Below are 16,432 nucleotides of genomic sequence, written 5' to 3'. Positions count from 1 at the left end.
GTAGTTGTCACAAGATTGTAGCAGGTCAAATGGAGAACCTTGAGTCCTTGGAGTATCTTTAAAATCTCAGTGTTAGAGATTTATAAAGGCCTTGGATGTCCCATGGCAGGATTTTGCTAGGATAGGCAATTCTGTTCCATTCATAGAAACATGGGAGTAGATGTGTAGGTTATCCAATAAAGACCAATAACAGTACGAAAGATACTATATTGGCAAATAGTCGGAGATATCAGGTTTGCATGGAACCAACTGCCATTCCAAAATTTGTGTGGTTTTAAGGACTCAGGTGTGTCAATGATGTGCTTGGATGTAGGTGTTTTGCTATTTTCTTTCTAAGATAAAAAAAAAATCCTAGTATATAGACGACGATAATGTGAACACCTCACAGTGATGTGTACAAACGCATGCATTATGACTTGATAATCTCTCAAGGGGGGGAACAGAGTCTTGACATATTCCCTTAGCCTCCTATCATTGTTTGTCATGAATCCAGTCCTGATAACTATAAACACTGTGCCGTGTTGTAGAGCAGAAACGTCTTCCTCCAAGAGGCAACTGAAAACTACTCACACTCGCAGTGTCAGCATGAGTGTGTAGAGGTAGCTCGTCTTCGTTTTTTTAGATGGTCAGGTCTTTGCATTCGTCACTTACCATGATTATCGTCATCCAGCTGGCTAGTTGGCAGCTTATTACAACAAACAGCACAGTCATGTGAGTACCAATCAAAAAGACCCAGAGCTTCCAAAATGATGTCAGAAAGTGGGAACGAAAGGGTGAGAAATACCAGTGTCCACCAAGGGGAGATTGATAATGATGTAATAAGTAAAAAATAATGTCACTGTTGAGTGCTCTCTAAGCCCCTCATCCTTGTCTTGGTATTCCAAGTGAGTTTCAGGCCCTGCTGGTCCAGGGCTTAGCTCAGGCAGCTGCACGGTTCTTTGTCCATTCCTAGTACATTGCAGTTGGAGGCTCACCAGAATATGAGACTCAGTGGTGTGATGTAGACTGTAGAAGTCCTTCAAAAATTCTGTCGAGTCTACACTGGTTTTACAGGGTCTAGAACTTTTGTCTATTTGCATTAAATGGTCCATGGAATTTCTTTTTTGGTCGCGTATCTTTTAAAAACTCACAATTTCAGTTCCCATTTTGGAAGGCATTAAGCTACCATGGCTTTGATGGTCACAAAGATGTTTATGAATATTTCAGAGGTAAACTTCTTGCAATGGTGCGCACACTTGCAAAAACCTTGTGCTTCACCCAGCTGTTTTTGTTTTTATGGCCAAGTAGTGTCTTTTCCTCTTTTTATTTTTCATGGTTACAGTCTTTATTTCCTTCATTCTCTACGTTGTGGCTGCTCTGCCAATGCCAGGCTGAAAAAGATGTCTTTCCTTTTCCAATGCATAATACTGCCATTTGATTTAGACACGTTTGAAGAGAATGAGTTACAATGTTGAGAGTGCTAAGTCTGTTTTATTTTTACAATCTGTTAAAAATGTTATAAATTTCATGTAGAAACACTCACCGTAACCAAAAGAACAAATTTGCTTTACATGGTAAGGAGGTGCAACTGTTGTGACAATGACTATTATGTATGTGGACATGTCATCTGCAGGTGTTGGGAAAGTGTCATGTGGTCCTTGGATGACACATACTCAGTGGTAACCATTTTCTTTATATGCTCGTTTATGTTTAATATGTTTTTCTGTTTTTCTTTTTTAAGTTGAGGACACGGTATGCAATTTGCACCACGAATGCCACTGATAGACACTTACTGTATGCTCCCTGAGACACAGATATTCTGTCATCAGTTTAGATGATTGCAATGTGTAGTGGCTTTATGGTTTTCCATAGAGTAACTTAGCAATCACACTAATTGAAAAATATTTTATTTTACAAATTAATAATGACAGAGTTGTTATCAATGTTATCATACTAACTACATTTTTCTAACATATATCATATATCTTATTTTAATTAGAAATATAATGATTAATACAAAGTCATACCCAATATACGTTGAACTAACAGTACATAGTATCATTATGCATCCAAAGATGAAGACATATTCATTTTAGAAGCTATCAAACTGTCTAAAACAGACTTAAGTACTAGTCCATTGTACTGCAGTCTAAGTAGGAGAGTGAATGGGGCGAAGAGGTGGTCACTGGATTATCTGGTTGTGACTTATGCCGGATTTTATTTTTGAAATGTTGTAAAACAAAGAACAACTCATCAAGAACTGTATAAAGTATATTTCAATGGAATGTTCATGATCTATCTTTTTATATTTTGAAGAAAAAATAGAAACATATCAATAAAGTGTCATAATTGAACATATTTCTACTATTGAGACTTATAATGTATGAATGTCAATGCGATCTAATGTGAATCTCAATCTTCATAGCAGCTTGAATGAATAACAAACTAAAAGTCATGAGATGCTTTTTCAGAGACATTAAAATTGCTTAAAATCATTGAAATTAACTTAAAATAAATGAAAAAGTAACACCACTCGTGTGTCTGTTTAAGATTTCTGATCAAATGTGGGCGTTTGTGAACACCGGCTGAATATGACTGATAGAGTGACATTTTGCACCGACTGTCACAGTTAACACTGTTTATCAGCCTGTCGGGAACAGGATACCACAATAAAGTGATTGATATAATTTGATATGAAGTGAGAACACAGTGAAATGCAAAGCTGTCCAAGAAACTGGAGACTGACATTGAATTCATGACTGGAAGGACATGGTGTATATCAGTGCCAGCATTTACAAGAAGTTTCTGTTTAAGTCAGTAACTGTTACTTTGAGAAACAGTCACATAATGGCAATCGATAAATTTGAGGTCAGCAGTAACTGTGTCATGATATTTAAGATTGAGGATGTACTCTAAGTGCTATCTTCCCAGCTTGATATCAGATAACTGTAACTTATAATATTCCTGACACTGGATACCAACATATCCCTTCCTGTTCCAAAATGAGAGGAACAGGAATGTCTATAAAGACATGGACGAGTGAGTATGGTGTCGAAGAACTTGACTGGCTTGCACAGAGTCCAGATCAACCTAATAGAACACCTTTGGGATAAATCAGAGTGGAGACTGTGAACAAGGCCTTCGCATCTGACCTAAAAAATGCACTTTTGAAAGAATCACCAAAAACTCCCATAAACACACTCCTAAACCTTGTGGAAAGCCTTCCTAGAAAAGTTGAAGCTGTTATAGCTTCAAAGGGTGGGCCAACATCATATTAAATGCTATGGAATTATCACTCAAGTTATACTGATGAATGTGAAATCTTTGGCAATAAAGTGTATTACTTACTACCTGTAATATTTTATACCTGAACTATGGACTGTTTGGAAGAAAAAAACCCAGATATTTAGAAACCTGGTTGTGAAGCGCCATTTTGAAGCATTTTAGTCACGTGCCTGTTGTTGTTGTTGTTTTTTACCTCGAAGTGACCATATTTGAACGAAGAGCCAGTCTGTTAAGTTATCAGCTAATGCTAGCTGGCTTTGTTAGCAACCTACATCCATATACTGGTATGTGTGCATTAAACAGAGGCAAACACCCATTAATTCAGGCAAACTAACTGACAGATACTAAGTTTTCACTTACTACTAACTAAGTTCTTTGGAGGGGCTTTTACTATAGTTAACAATAAGACACACTGTTTTATTTCGCTAAATGCTTCGGAAAGCAGCAACTCAATTTAGCTGATGTCAAGTAGCAAATAGCTAGCCATTGTCTGTGTCAACATCAGGGACAGCATAAAAGATGGATGTAGTTACCATGATGGTACCCACTGGTTTCTGAGGTCGTGTTTTTTGAAGCCTTGAGGTGAGTGTTTCTTCCGTTGTCATCTGGCTTGCTAAAGAGAAAAAAACTACTAGTGAGGAATATGTCTGACTGTGAAACTGCGCACGCATTGGCTAATGAGTTATGTTTGATAAGAAATATTCAGTGTGTGGATTCATATCACAGACAACTCTTCATTAAAAAAACCAACATATGACCAAAATTAAAACAATATTTTAAAAAATAAACTACTATGGGACTGTAAGTCTTTTTTGCAGTCACAGTCACCTATCTAGTAGCCTGTAGACAGAAAGCAGATTTAAGACACTCCTGCAGTGCCTTAATTTTTCCAACCCAGAAGCTACGTCTGTCTTATATGCTGTCTAGGTTTAGTAGGCCTACTCGTTTCTATCACTTTTAACTCAAAGCAGCCTCATTTTGAGTAAAATTTGTTACCGGGAGAAAGTATCTTTAGAAACCAAACCTCTTAAAAGAAAACTTGCGTAGTGGAACAAGATTACTGCATAACATTTGCACTACTGCTGCTTGGAAAATTAAGGGAGTGAAGCTGGTGCAGGGCCACATGCTAAGAAATAAAAATGTGGTCTAATGAATTGGCTGTTCTTTCTACTCATGGTTACCAACTGTCGGTTTCAAACTGTGTTGTGAAATTGTAGTGGTTATGTGTAGCCATCCCATGGGAGTCACAAGATTTAATGACTGTGCTGCATAGCTGCACGAACAGCAGAGTTATACGGCACTATATAGAACCAGGAGCAATCAGGTTATGATGAATATTGCAACACCAAGAATACCACAAAATGATTGATTTCCAAAATTTTAACCCAAAACAAAAAATCTAGCTGAATTCCCTCTTGCATTTTATTGATACTTTATATTCACAAAGCGTTGAAATATTTGTATCTGTATATGCCTGAGTGTATTGGTTTGTAAAACAAATGGTCATCAGGTTCTTAGTAAGCAGACTGTGATCAAATGACAGTGTATTATATCAGCCCGGATGGCAGTTTGTTTTTTTTGCCAACAGCTATTAGAAATGTCTGCAGAGGCCTTTTTCAGTTTTTCTCCTTTGTGCCTAAACATCACCTCCCTCTGGTGGTAAAACATAGTAGTAATCCACTTTGGTAGAGATAGGTTAACATCACAAGTATTGTGTGTGCAGTTAGAAATAATCTGTGGTCCTTTACAATATGTGACACATTACTGAAAACAATAACAGCTTGGTATTCTTCTTCTAGGGCAAATTTATCTATTTTAATATAGTTTTATATTATTTCTTTTTTGTTTATGGGTAACAAATGACTTCTCAGAAGACAGCCCTGTCATTAAATGTAACAATGGCTTGAATCTGATTGTTTCTAGTAGATTATCTCTCTACAGTCATGATGGTCCAAAAAAATAAAAATCCACAAATTTAATAATATTCTTCTCGTATTGTTCGTTTGTACCCCTGTAAGTTGTCACAGACACTTGAATGATTTTCCACCCAACTGCATGAACTAGCAGATCCAAGGTGTAGGCGGTAGCTCTTTTCCCCCCCATGAAGCCTGTTGTGTGGCACAGCTATCGTCAGCAACAGATTGAGAGTCTGGTGGGGGCTGATCCTGATTTAGAGGTGATGGAGGCAGACAAGGGTCCAATTTCCTTTGAACTCAAAGTATCATTATCTGTGAAATGAGGGTGAATATGTGATATAGCAAAATAAAACCTACACTGGTAAATAATTTATTATTGTGCCGCTCCACAAATAGAAAAATGTGAGCCAGTTCACCTAATAGGTTCAGTGACACAAACCTAATGTTTGTGTCACTGAAGACATTTTTGTACATAAAAATAACAAAAGCACGAGATGTATTAAATAAAATAATAATGGATGATGATTTCATTTGTGTTTGCCAACTTGTGGAATAGTTTAGTGGTGGACTTTGTGAAAATCAACCCTAATAATATTTACATAAATGAAGATATGTCAAAAGTTAATTTTTAATATGAGCTTTGTAAGAAATTCAAGTGATTGTGCTTTTACATTTTTGTATACTACAAAATTTATTAAATTTGGTGTAAAAATAAATGACTGTGATGTAAAAAGGAAAACATATTTAGAGCAACTTAGTAACTACAACACATTTGTTGTTGATTACGGTAGTTATACTGTAAAATAACAATTTCATGCTGCCAAACAGATCCAAGTAGTTTATTGTAATTTAACATGGAATTTTGTTGCAGCATATTTCAGTTCACCCCAATCTCAGGCTGCAGCATTGGTTTGAGTGTAATTGGAGGAGCCTACTGAAGACGCTAGAAAATGGAATTAATTAGAAAGCTTTAAAAATATGTTTTCTATATGTTCGTTCTATGACGCTCAAACTCCACAGTTCTGGTTTTTAATCTACGCACATTCAAATCCAGTCATTTCGACTTAATGAAAAACAGTGAGGGTTTTCTGTCATTCACACGCCCATGCTTGTTAGAGAGGGCAATACCATGCAGAGGTGACATTTGATAGGGAGGTTGAAGGTTGACATGCCCCCTAGCTAAAATGGAGGGAAGGGACACGAAGGGGGTGGAGGGGTCCAGCACAGATCAAATTTCAACAGGACAGCATTCCCCCCAAAATTTGAAGGCAGACAACGTGAGGCAGTGAGGGACAGGGTGAGATCCTGGATGTTCCCGGAGCAAATAACTGGAAGTACAGTTTGTGTAAAGTTGATCAGAGTTAAACCTCTGTGTGATAAGTTAGATAGCCAAACAAGGGCTTTGTGCTTGTGACAGGCAGACACGATGATAGAGAGGAAGAGAGACAACCTGATGAGCCGAAGGAAACAAACAATGTGATTTTTCACCCCGTCATTAGCCTCTGCCACCAGCTGTTTTTCTTAGTGAGTAAATTATATTCATTAACTGGGTACTAACATTGTTTGTTGTCTTGCCTTCAGTTCATCTAAAAACAAAACCATGAATTAACTTTTAATGTAATGAAATCTGTCATGAAATGTCAATTTCCCCTCTTTAGTCCTTTGCTGCTAATGCTTATCAACTGAAAACCTATTTCGCTGATGTAATAATCACTCTGGTTTTAAACAGGTTTTCTTTTAAGTCCAGGTGTTCAAAATCTCAAGAGGGTGGTTTGCAGCATTCCCTCGGTTAGGATAATAACAGGGATGGAAAGCAGGGATCCACAGTCCAGTGAAGGAGAAGGCAGAGGGAAAGAGAGCGATGGGGAGAAGGACGAGCATCTCAAGGACCAGCTCGACAGTGAGGAGAAAGGAGAGAAGGAGATCAGGGGAAACGAGAAAGAGAAGAAGAAAGAAAAGCGTCGCTCAGGATCTCTATGGAGGAATGGATGGGCACTGAGTGAAAGACTGGCCATCAATGTATCAGGGATGCGTTATGAAACTCAGCTTCGCACCTTAGCCCAATTCCCTGACTCCATGCTCGGCGACCCCAGACGAAGGTCACGCTACTTTGACCCACTTCGAAATGAGCTCTTCCTGGACCGCAATCGAGCCTGCTTTGATGCCATTCTGTATTTTTACCAGTCAGGGGGTAGGCTTCGGAGGCCTGCAAACATACCCCTGGATATTTTCATGGATGAGCTGATATTCTATGAGCTCGGAGAGGACATCGTGAACCGCTTCAAGGAGGACGAAGGTTTTCCAAAAGAAGAGGAGAGGCCTTTGCCATCCAACAGACTCCAGAGAAAACTGTGGATGCTGTTTGAGCACCCAGAGTCCTCATCGGGTGCACGCATCATCGCCATCATTAGTGTGATGGTAATCGTGGTGTCCATCCTCATCTTCTGCCTGGAGACACTTCCTGACCTCAGACATGACAGAGAGGTTGGAAATTTAATTCAAGTTCATGTTTGGGAAGGAAAGGTGTGAAAGATGGATGGTTTTTGCAGGGTTACCTGAAAGACAAAATGGTGGTATCAAGGCACTAAAAGAGAAACCCAAAATCTTGTTGTAAAGTCTTGAATGAAATATATGTGATTGTTTGGGTCAAAGGAAACATAATACTTTGGTAAGCTGTTGTTTAGGTAAACACACACTAGAAGAGTACTACAGTGTGCTAAGAGGAAAAATACTGACATAGGATACTATTGGCCAATATGTCTGGAAGCAGACCAGAGCAAGCGAGAGCTTATGGCGTGATTATTTTAGTCGGCTGTTAAATTTGATACGCTCGGATTCAGGAAGTGTTAAAGGGTACAGGGATTAATGGGTGGGTATTGGAATACAAATAATAGGAAGCATATTCAGACCCGAGAAGACAGTTAAGTGTGTTAATTAAAGGTCACAAGTGACCATACATATAGGCAAAGGTGAGCCAAGGCCTTCCAGGTGGCTTAGAACCAGAGACTAAAAGGTGTCACAGGATGAGCTGCATTGTTTTGGGTCATGTTAACACATTCCTCCAGGACTGCTGTGCTGTGGCAGACTTCCTTTGCACAAGGCAGCTGCCAGGAAACTACTGTAACATCCTCCTGTTCGAGTCAGCGGTACACTCACTGAACTGCACTGGCAATGTTACACGGCCTCGGCAGCCAGGGCGATGGGAATAGCGATGAAGGTGGAGATGGATGAGGAGTGGTGCAAGTAGACACTCATGTTTCTCTTCAGAGATCTCACTTGGTTAAATATAGTCTTAGGAGAGCCCTTGGAGCGAATCAACACATAGATGTCCACCTTTAGTAATAAACACTGTCACTGACCTGCTACTGAAAGTCATAAGGAATACACTAAGTTTATGTCTACTCTGAGCTTTATATATATTCCACACAACCCATTACAGCATACTAAACACATCTATTTTAATCCATGCAATCCGATTTCATACTGTTAACTGAATGTTTAGTATAAGATGTTTTAAATAGCCACCAGCCAATGCTTGAATATGCAGTGTTATAATAATAAGTGGCACACATGATGGAATGACAGGTGGACCAGAAGAGATAGCTGAATGGAAAAGTGCAGATGCCAAACACTTGCAATGCTGCCAAATGTGAGAACCAATAGCATGGTGGGCGACATACTGTAGTTTAATGTATCAAACACTACCTAACTCAGCAGTATTTTTTAAAGTAAAATACTAGCACAATATACAGTAACAGCTTTGCATTTGAAAGAACATATGTTTACTTAATATGTTTTAGGAAGACTTAGATTATAAAATGCATACCACATTCATATATATATATATATATATATATATATATATATATATATAGCTATAGCGACCCACTTAGCTTAGCTTAACTAAGCTTAGCAAAAAGACTGGTCACAACAGGTAACCTGGTGCTATCAAAAGTAACAAATCTTGCCAGCAAACTTAAAGTTTTTTTTAAATTAATTTTAATCCATATAATATTAAAATTAGTTCACTGTTCTATGGATGGCTACCTACCAGATTTTTTGCCATGGTTTTGCATAGTAGTTTGTAGTTAGCACTGTTTCCTTAGAGCAAGACAGTTCTGGTTAGCTGGGACATCTCTGTGTAGAGTTTGAATGTATTCCCCACGCCTCCATGGGTTTTCTACACATTTTCAGCTGAGAGACATACAAATGTATTTTATTGGTAGTTAGAAAATAGATGTAGGTTTGATTTACAACAAATCCTGTGGGACTTTGTGTGTGTAACTTATGCACTTTTAGTTTGATCAAACAATCAAGACACATCCTGTTAATTTTAAGGTGCTGGCAAATGTTTTTGTTACTTAGGTGTTTTTTGATTTTTTTTTTAAATTATCTTTTGTTTTTACTTCTAACTTCACAAGTATGTTTTACATTTTTCCTGTCTACCCTGTGTCATTCACGCAGGAGCATCACTCCCAAGCAAAGAACATGTCTGAGAACATGCCTGCTGCATCAAGTTTTTTCCACGATCCCTTCTTTATGGTGGAGACTGTGTGCATATGCTGGTTCTCCTTTGAGCTCATCATGCGATTCGCTTGCTCCCCCAGCAAAATGCACTTCTTCAAAGATGTCATGAACATCATTGATTTCAGTGCTATTCTGCCTTATTTTGTCACTCTGGGAACAGAACTGGTCAAAGACAATGATGCCTCTCCAGCCACGTCCTTGGCCATCATCAGGGTCATCAGGCTGGTGAGGGTCTTCAGGATCTTCAAGCTGTCTCGTCACTCTAAGGGCCTCCAGATTCTTGGTCAGACACTGCGGGCAAGCATGCGAGAGCTGGGTCTTCTTATCTTCTTCCTGTTTATTGGCGTCATCCTCTTCTCCAGTGCTGTCTACTTTGCTGAAGCAGACCACAACAAAACAGACTTTGTCAGTATACCACATGGCTTCTGGTGGGCAGTTGTCACCATGACTACAGTAGGCTATGGTGACATGTACCCTGCAACAGTCTGGGGCAAGATGGTGGGCTCTATGTGCGCCATTGCTGGTGTTCTTACCATCTCGTTGCCTGTTCCTGTCATTGTGTCCAACTTCAGCTACTTTTACCATCGAGAGACTGAATGCGAGGACCGAAGTGAGTACACTCATGTCGAAACTGGCCTATGGGAGGATGAGGAGGCTGAACGAGAGGATTTTGAGGAAGATGGCCAGGATCCAGAGGGAGATTATTATGCCAGTGAAGGTATTTGCAGCCCTCTAAATGGGACTTTGCTTGGTGGACTGTGTACAGGACAGAGTATAGAGTACAAGGGAGGAAACATGTATCTGAGGGAACCACTGGTTACTCAAGTTTAGGGAGGAAGTTTTGTATCCTTTGACAAAATCATAAAAGCAAGAAAAGTTCATGATTCACAATTAAATAAAAATGTATTTAAAGGTTCTGAAGTCCTGGCAAGACAAACTAGTGAACCAACAAATGCTAGTTTGTGTCATTTCAATTTAATGCTCATATACCTCCTGACAACCTAATATTGCCTTTGTTATTTGCTGGAACACTAACCAGTCAAATGTCACTGAAAAGCAACTTTTGCATAACACTGGTTTAAAAGACAAAAGTTTTACATTCTCAGGGTTGTGATATTAATGAAATACAAGCTTTTATTTATTAATGCTGTCAGCTTGTGTTTGAGATGACTTCCTGAATGTCTTGTGTCTTGAAACTATAATGTCTTAGTACTTGTGCCTGAAAGTTTGAAATGAAAGCAGACAGATCACAGGCGATATGAATGTCACATCTTTTCAGAACTCAACCAAATACCAGCTGAGCTGTCAATGAGGACAGAGTAAGATCTCTCATACAACACCTTTCACATTCTCAATATTGTTCTATAAGTATAATGTATGCATATTTGATTTTTTTTTTTTTTTTTAGTTCTGGCTTATATATTACCTAAAATGCCTGTGTTAAATAATTGATTTGACTGCCATGGCAAATGTTCTGTATTTATCTGCTTGATTAATGCATTCAGTGTTTTTGATAAAGATTATATTTTAATAATTTTCTTAAGTTTCCCATTTTGTTTTTTTTGGGTTTTTTTTGTGGTTTCCTTGTGTTGTTTTTTTAGTCAGTATTTAACAGTTAAGAAAAGGTCTATTACAGCAGTGTTATTTATGAAAATGAAATATAACAATCCTTGCTAGCTTAGTCTACTGCGGCTCTGTTTTCACTATTGTGTGTCCATGCCTGACCTTTCCAAGAGCCACTAAGCTGTTATAAGCAATACCTTCAACAACATTGCTGTCAGATTCACAGGAACACATAAGACTTTCCAACACATCACAGTGATGATCCATGGAAGGTATGTGTGCTTATGTTACCTCACTTGTGTAAACTGCTGTAATAATGTGTTTTACTTTGTGTTATTGATGTTAGCTTAACAGTCAGTAAAGGGCAAGTACACTGTAAAAAAAAAAATCCTAAAAAAACCCCTTCTGATTACAAGGCAAACTGCCAACTCTTGAGCCACGTTCGCCCTAAACAACGCTAATAATAATTATTATTTGATGTAAAAAAAAGTTTATGAGAATTATTTTATATATTTTTCCATAGCATTACATTTGAATTTAACAGTTTAATCTTTCAAATAACGAATAAATATTTGTGAAATTATGATACATTTGTGAATGCATTTTATCAATGTAAATATGCAAAAACAAGAAAATTATGTTCTTTTACATTTACAGTCATTTTACGTTAATTTACATTTGAAATGTAAAATCACAGTCTACGTAATTTTAATGATATTCTAGAAAAACATTACAAAACTGTAAAATACACAGTAGAATACTTTTATATTACTTTTTTTTTACAGTGTAGATTAAAATAAACCTTTTTTCATTGTCTTTAACAATGGATCCCTGTCTGCTGGAATAGATTAGTCAGCGATGCAATGCTTGGATGACAGTAGATGTCTTTTTGAGTTTCAAACAACTCCTCAAGTAAACTCTATGTTTACTTTATAATAATGGAAAATAGCATGAAATACAAATCTTGTGATCACTTATTTTAATCTTTATAGGGAATGTAATCACTGTTACGGTCACCTGCAATCAGGCCTGAAGTGATGAACAAAGAAAGTGTGCATTTACAATGTCTGTTTATAGATCACAATGAAAAAAAAAAAGAACTGATATAAAATGAGAATAATTAAACCTTACAAAAAAAAAATCAAATAAATCAAAATATAAATTGTTAAACTCACATAAAACTTTTTTTTAGGGGGATATAAACTGAGAAAATCTGTTGGCCAAAGACGAGGCAAAATTTCATTAGGCACAAAAAAACAATAACTGTGAAAAAAAAAAAAGACAATAGAGACGTTTTGGCTTTATTTTTGGGGAGCTGTCGCATCGTCCATGTTTTCTACAGTCATTGAAAAAAACATACACCCACACACTTGGTCTACCTCTCATTGGATTTTGTACCACCAGAGGGTGCTCATGCTTTCACTTCAACACGCTTGTTTTCCCACTTCTACTTTCCCGGTCTGTGTACTTGGTAAATACATGCTTGCTTTTTTAAGTACATTCTGGTTTGTTGAACCATTTAATAAGGTTGCTCAATCTTTTCATGACAAATTTGACAACAAATATTTATATCATGTTTGTTTTAATTCAGAATTTCTCCCCAATAAGATAAACACACTTGAGTTGTACAAACAGAAACCTCTTGGGCTTCCCCAGCACATCTGTGTTAGGGAACCTTCAGAAACATCACATGTCAAAATCAGCAGAATGTTACAAACATGATTTCAAAGTACAGTTACAGTTTTTGAAATGTAAAAAAAATAATAAATAACAATTTGAAATCCACAATACATAGTAATAAATAAATAACTTACATTAGTATTGCCTCCGCAAAAACATGTTGAGAACAAATAACAGAAAGCTACTCATTTCAAAACTAAATCAAGTTTACAGGCTGAATCTAAAAACATATATAAAGGTGCCGATCTGTGAGAAGTCTGTGCAGTTCATTCTTTTATTTGTCCATAGAAAACTGAGGACTGCCCATAGAATTTAGACCCATTCCAAGAAGGTCATCAGAGTCCACGTTAAAAAGTCTCTGATTGTTTGGCATCTGCTCAGATACGCTATCCGTTTTCAAGTTATTCCTCAGTGGTAGGAACCGTGTAAAGGGAAGTGCGTGTCGATCTGGGGAATGTCTTGATGCCAGTGACATGGGAAATCCATATTGTGAGGAAATGAAACGGGTGTATCCGTCAGCCAGCAGCATTTCTCTGAAGGTGCAGCTGGTTTCTGAATAGTGACTCTGAAAATAGTGTTAAAATATTGTTAAGATTTGATAGAAAGTGATGCAAAAAAGGAGGAATCAGTTTTCGGTGTTATAGCTTACCTGCCCTTTCAGATTGCCTTCGCTATCCATACAGAGAAAAAGAGATGATGATGGTCCTTTAATGATAACATGGCCTGGTTTAACTGATTTCAGCTGCAGCAAACCTGAAAATACAGAAATAGTGATAATAAAAATTAGATTTGTACATAGGCCTCAAATTATCCACTGTCTTTTGTGGATGGAAGTCAGTGCCAAATATGCAATCTGTTGCGAGCTTATCCTCCTAATACTCACTGTAAGGTGTCTGAGCATCACTTCCTGTGACTCTCCCATCCATGTTCATCTGCAAATACATCCCACGTCTGTGGTTATCTGCAAAAAGAAGCAATGAAGGAAAGTAATCAGAAACATTTGAGTTTTATAAGAGTGACATCGCCTCGTTTGTATTTTTGCGCATGCATTCAATTATTCTGTGAATTGCTGCAATGAAAAAATGTTTAAATACCTGTGTAAAGATGCACTTCTCTGACTTGATTATTAAAGGATAAAAGCGGGTTGGAGTCAGGGAGATAAAACGACAGAGAGACAGGAAGTGGAATGATTAAGAGAAGAGAAGACAGGTGAAAAAACAAAGGCATTTGGGCAAAAAAAGATTGACGAAGCTTTAAGATAAAGAGATGAATAAATAAGAGATAAATAAAAATAAATAGATTTGCAAAGATGAAAAAAATAAATAAATATTAAATAAGAAATATACCACTGTGCACTAGTGACTCCAGGAGCAAGTTTTGGCCCTTATAAAGGAGCTTGGAGAAGGAGGTCCTACTTCATGACCGCATGAGTCAGACATTTCTACATAATTAGTGTGATTGAATGCTGAGGGGAAAACCTTTGCTCTCATACTGTGTATGGACTTCTCAGATCACTTACAGTAAGAGTTGTTGTAAAGTTGTGTTTTTTTGGACTCCCACAGGTTCAAGTGGACTAAGTATTTTCTGAGGCATCATGCACGTGTGCAACATGTATACATAATTATGTTAACCAGTGATTTCATCACTTAACTCAACTTAATCACAATATTTACCAACACCTGAATTTTAGTCTTTTTTTGCACAGAACACATTTTGATATGAATTAGTATTTAAACAACTGCTTCTGTTCATATTAATTGAAGCCCTACACCTTACAGAACCTCCTTATGTGAGGAATTTTTAGTATTGCTTGGAATTTGCAATTCATGACTTCTTGATTAGATAGAGCATCACATATACTCAGTATATTTCAAAATACCTTGATTACACAACAATACATTGGAGCAATTCTTTCCTTTTCATAGTTTTCCTTGAAATATTGTAGTGAAAATTGACCGGAGCACAACACTAATTTTGCTTCGTCACATGTGGACGAGTGTGCTGTTTGCTTTTCCATTCATCCCTCCAATTATACTTTTAAAAACTGCAAGAAAATATAACAGGAAGTGTCTGCGTCATCTCCCGAATGAATAATAGCAATGAATTGGGAGTGGGAAGTGACCAAGTGTGTTTTGAGTTTTATGGTGTTTATCTTATTTTGATATGCGTGTGTTTGAGAGAGAATGGGGGGGACGAGTGGGTGAAGCAGATTTATAAGCAGCCGGAGTGTTTACAGGAATGCAGCTGTGCAGTCACAAGAGAGGCCTCACGTCAGATCGGAAACTCTCCAGTTAGGAAAAGGTGCATCACGGTGAAACGTCTTCAAACAGCACCATCACTTATTTCACTGCATTGTCATACTGAATCGGTCAGCTAAGAATGTGAAGCATCTGCAAACACTACCGTTAAGGCCAAAGAAATAATTGATGATGCTTTCTTCAAAGCTCTGATTTACTACTGATCCATCTCCAACTTCTATAAAATAAGTAATAGATTTAGGTAAATAAATGTCTCTGTTTTATATGGAAAACTCTTCATGCTGTTTCCCAATCAAATGGTACAAATACACACAGAACATAGTCAGAAACACTTCAAAATATTCCTTAATGTTTATGCTGGATTTTCCTGTTTACTTTTTAAGCTTCCAGCAAATTGGGGTGTAAGTCCCATCAGTGTGTGTGCGAGAAGTACTTGTAAGAAAAACCCATCATGCTCTTAATTTAAGCACGTTTTTCCCCACCCTCACATATTAAGGATCTTTATGAATGGGTCAATATATTTACAGGTGATGAGGGTGAGTATTCCAATGAATAGAAATCAAACTAAAACTACCCCAGTTAATTACATAAATTAAAATCATTCTTTTTTGTCTCACACTTTTTATGGTATCCTGAAATATGCAAATAGACTCATTTAGACTGCGTATGTTCGATGGTTTTATTCCCATAACCTAAAATAATGAGTTATGGAAGTGAAACGATTGGAAAAATATGTTCTGCCTCTGTGTTCTCACCTTAAAAAAAACAATCTGTATTTGTCCAACTGTTTGCGATAAACAGCCCTGCACTATTTATAACTTCCACTATAATCCGCCATCTGCTTTGGCTCATTTCCAGTCATGTGGTGCTAAATTTACCCTGTAACATAGGCTGCAATTATAGTGTCACTACAGTAATCTCTTTGCTCTAATATAATATTAAAAACCAGGCTGTTTACATATCACCAACATGTCTTATTATAGATCACTCTGTTATGGACCAAATTGCAGGCAAGCACGACAGGAACATAAATGTTAAAAAAAAAGTGCTACCATGCAACTTCCCAATTTGATTACTTACATAAAGCATCTATTTTTTTGCTTTACAAACTCAATTTTATCCATCTACAGTGCATACAGTACACTAATTTGCTTAAACAGAACAGACATTGTCATTTATTACTAAATATTATTTAATATAAAGTCAGATTCAAGATTTCTATTT

General features: G+C 37.3%; 2 protein-coding genes across 3 annotated transcripts; one reads left to right on the top strand and one right to left on the bottom strand.

Moving 5' to 3' along the window:
* Positions 1-5,959: 5,959 nt before the first annotated feature.
* LOC113019253 (potassium voltage-gated channel subfamily A member 7-like) lies at positions 5,960-11,218 on the top strand. Of its 2 annotated transcripts, none has more exons than XM_026162832.1 (3): positions 5,960-6,704; positions 6,923-7,664; positions 9,645-11,218. In XM_026162832.1, exons 2-3 carry the CDS (start codon positions 6,987-6,989, stop codon positions 10,536-10,538), a joined length of 1,572 nt encoding a protein of 523 aa, XP_026018617.1. In that variant the 5' UTR covers positions 5,960-6,704; positions 6,923-6,986; the 3' UTR covers positions 10,539-11,218. The 2 variants fall into 2 exon arrangements, with proteins under 2 accessions (XP_026018617.1, XP_026018616.1); XM_026162831.1 differs by having other exon boundaries at positions 6,910-7,664.
* Positions 11,219-13,049: 1,831 nt separating this feature from the next.
* fgf21 (fibroblast growth factor 21) lies at positions 13,050-14,041 on the bottom strand. The gene is made up of 3 exons (XM_026153587.1): positions 13,834-14,041; positions 13,600-13,703; positions 13,050-13,515 (listed from the first exon to the last, which is right to left on the bottom strand). The coding sequence occupies exons 1-3, from the start codon at positions 13,892-13,894 to the stop codon at positions 13,225-13,227; spliced, it is 456 nt and encodes a 151-aa protein (XP_026009372.1). The 5' UTR covers positions 13,895-14,041; the 3' UTR covers positions 13,050-13,224.
* Positions 14,042-16,432: the final 2,391 nt, after the last annotated feature.

Source organism: Astatotilapia calliptera, chromosome 3, assembly GCF_900246225.1.
Source record: "Astatotilapia calliptera chromosome 3, fAstCal1.2, whole genome shotgun sequence".
Taxonomy (NCBI): Eukaryota; Metazoa; Chordata; class Actinopteri; order Cichliformes; family Cichlidae; genus Astatotilapia; species Astatotilapia calliptera.
This window is presented reverse-complemented; position numbering and strand designations above follow the sequence as displayed.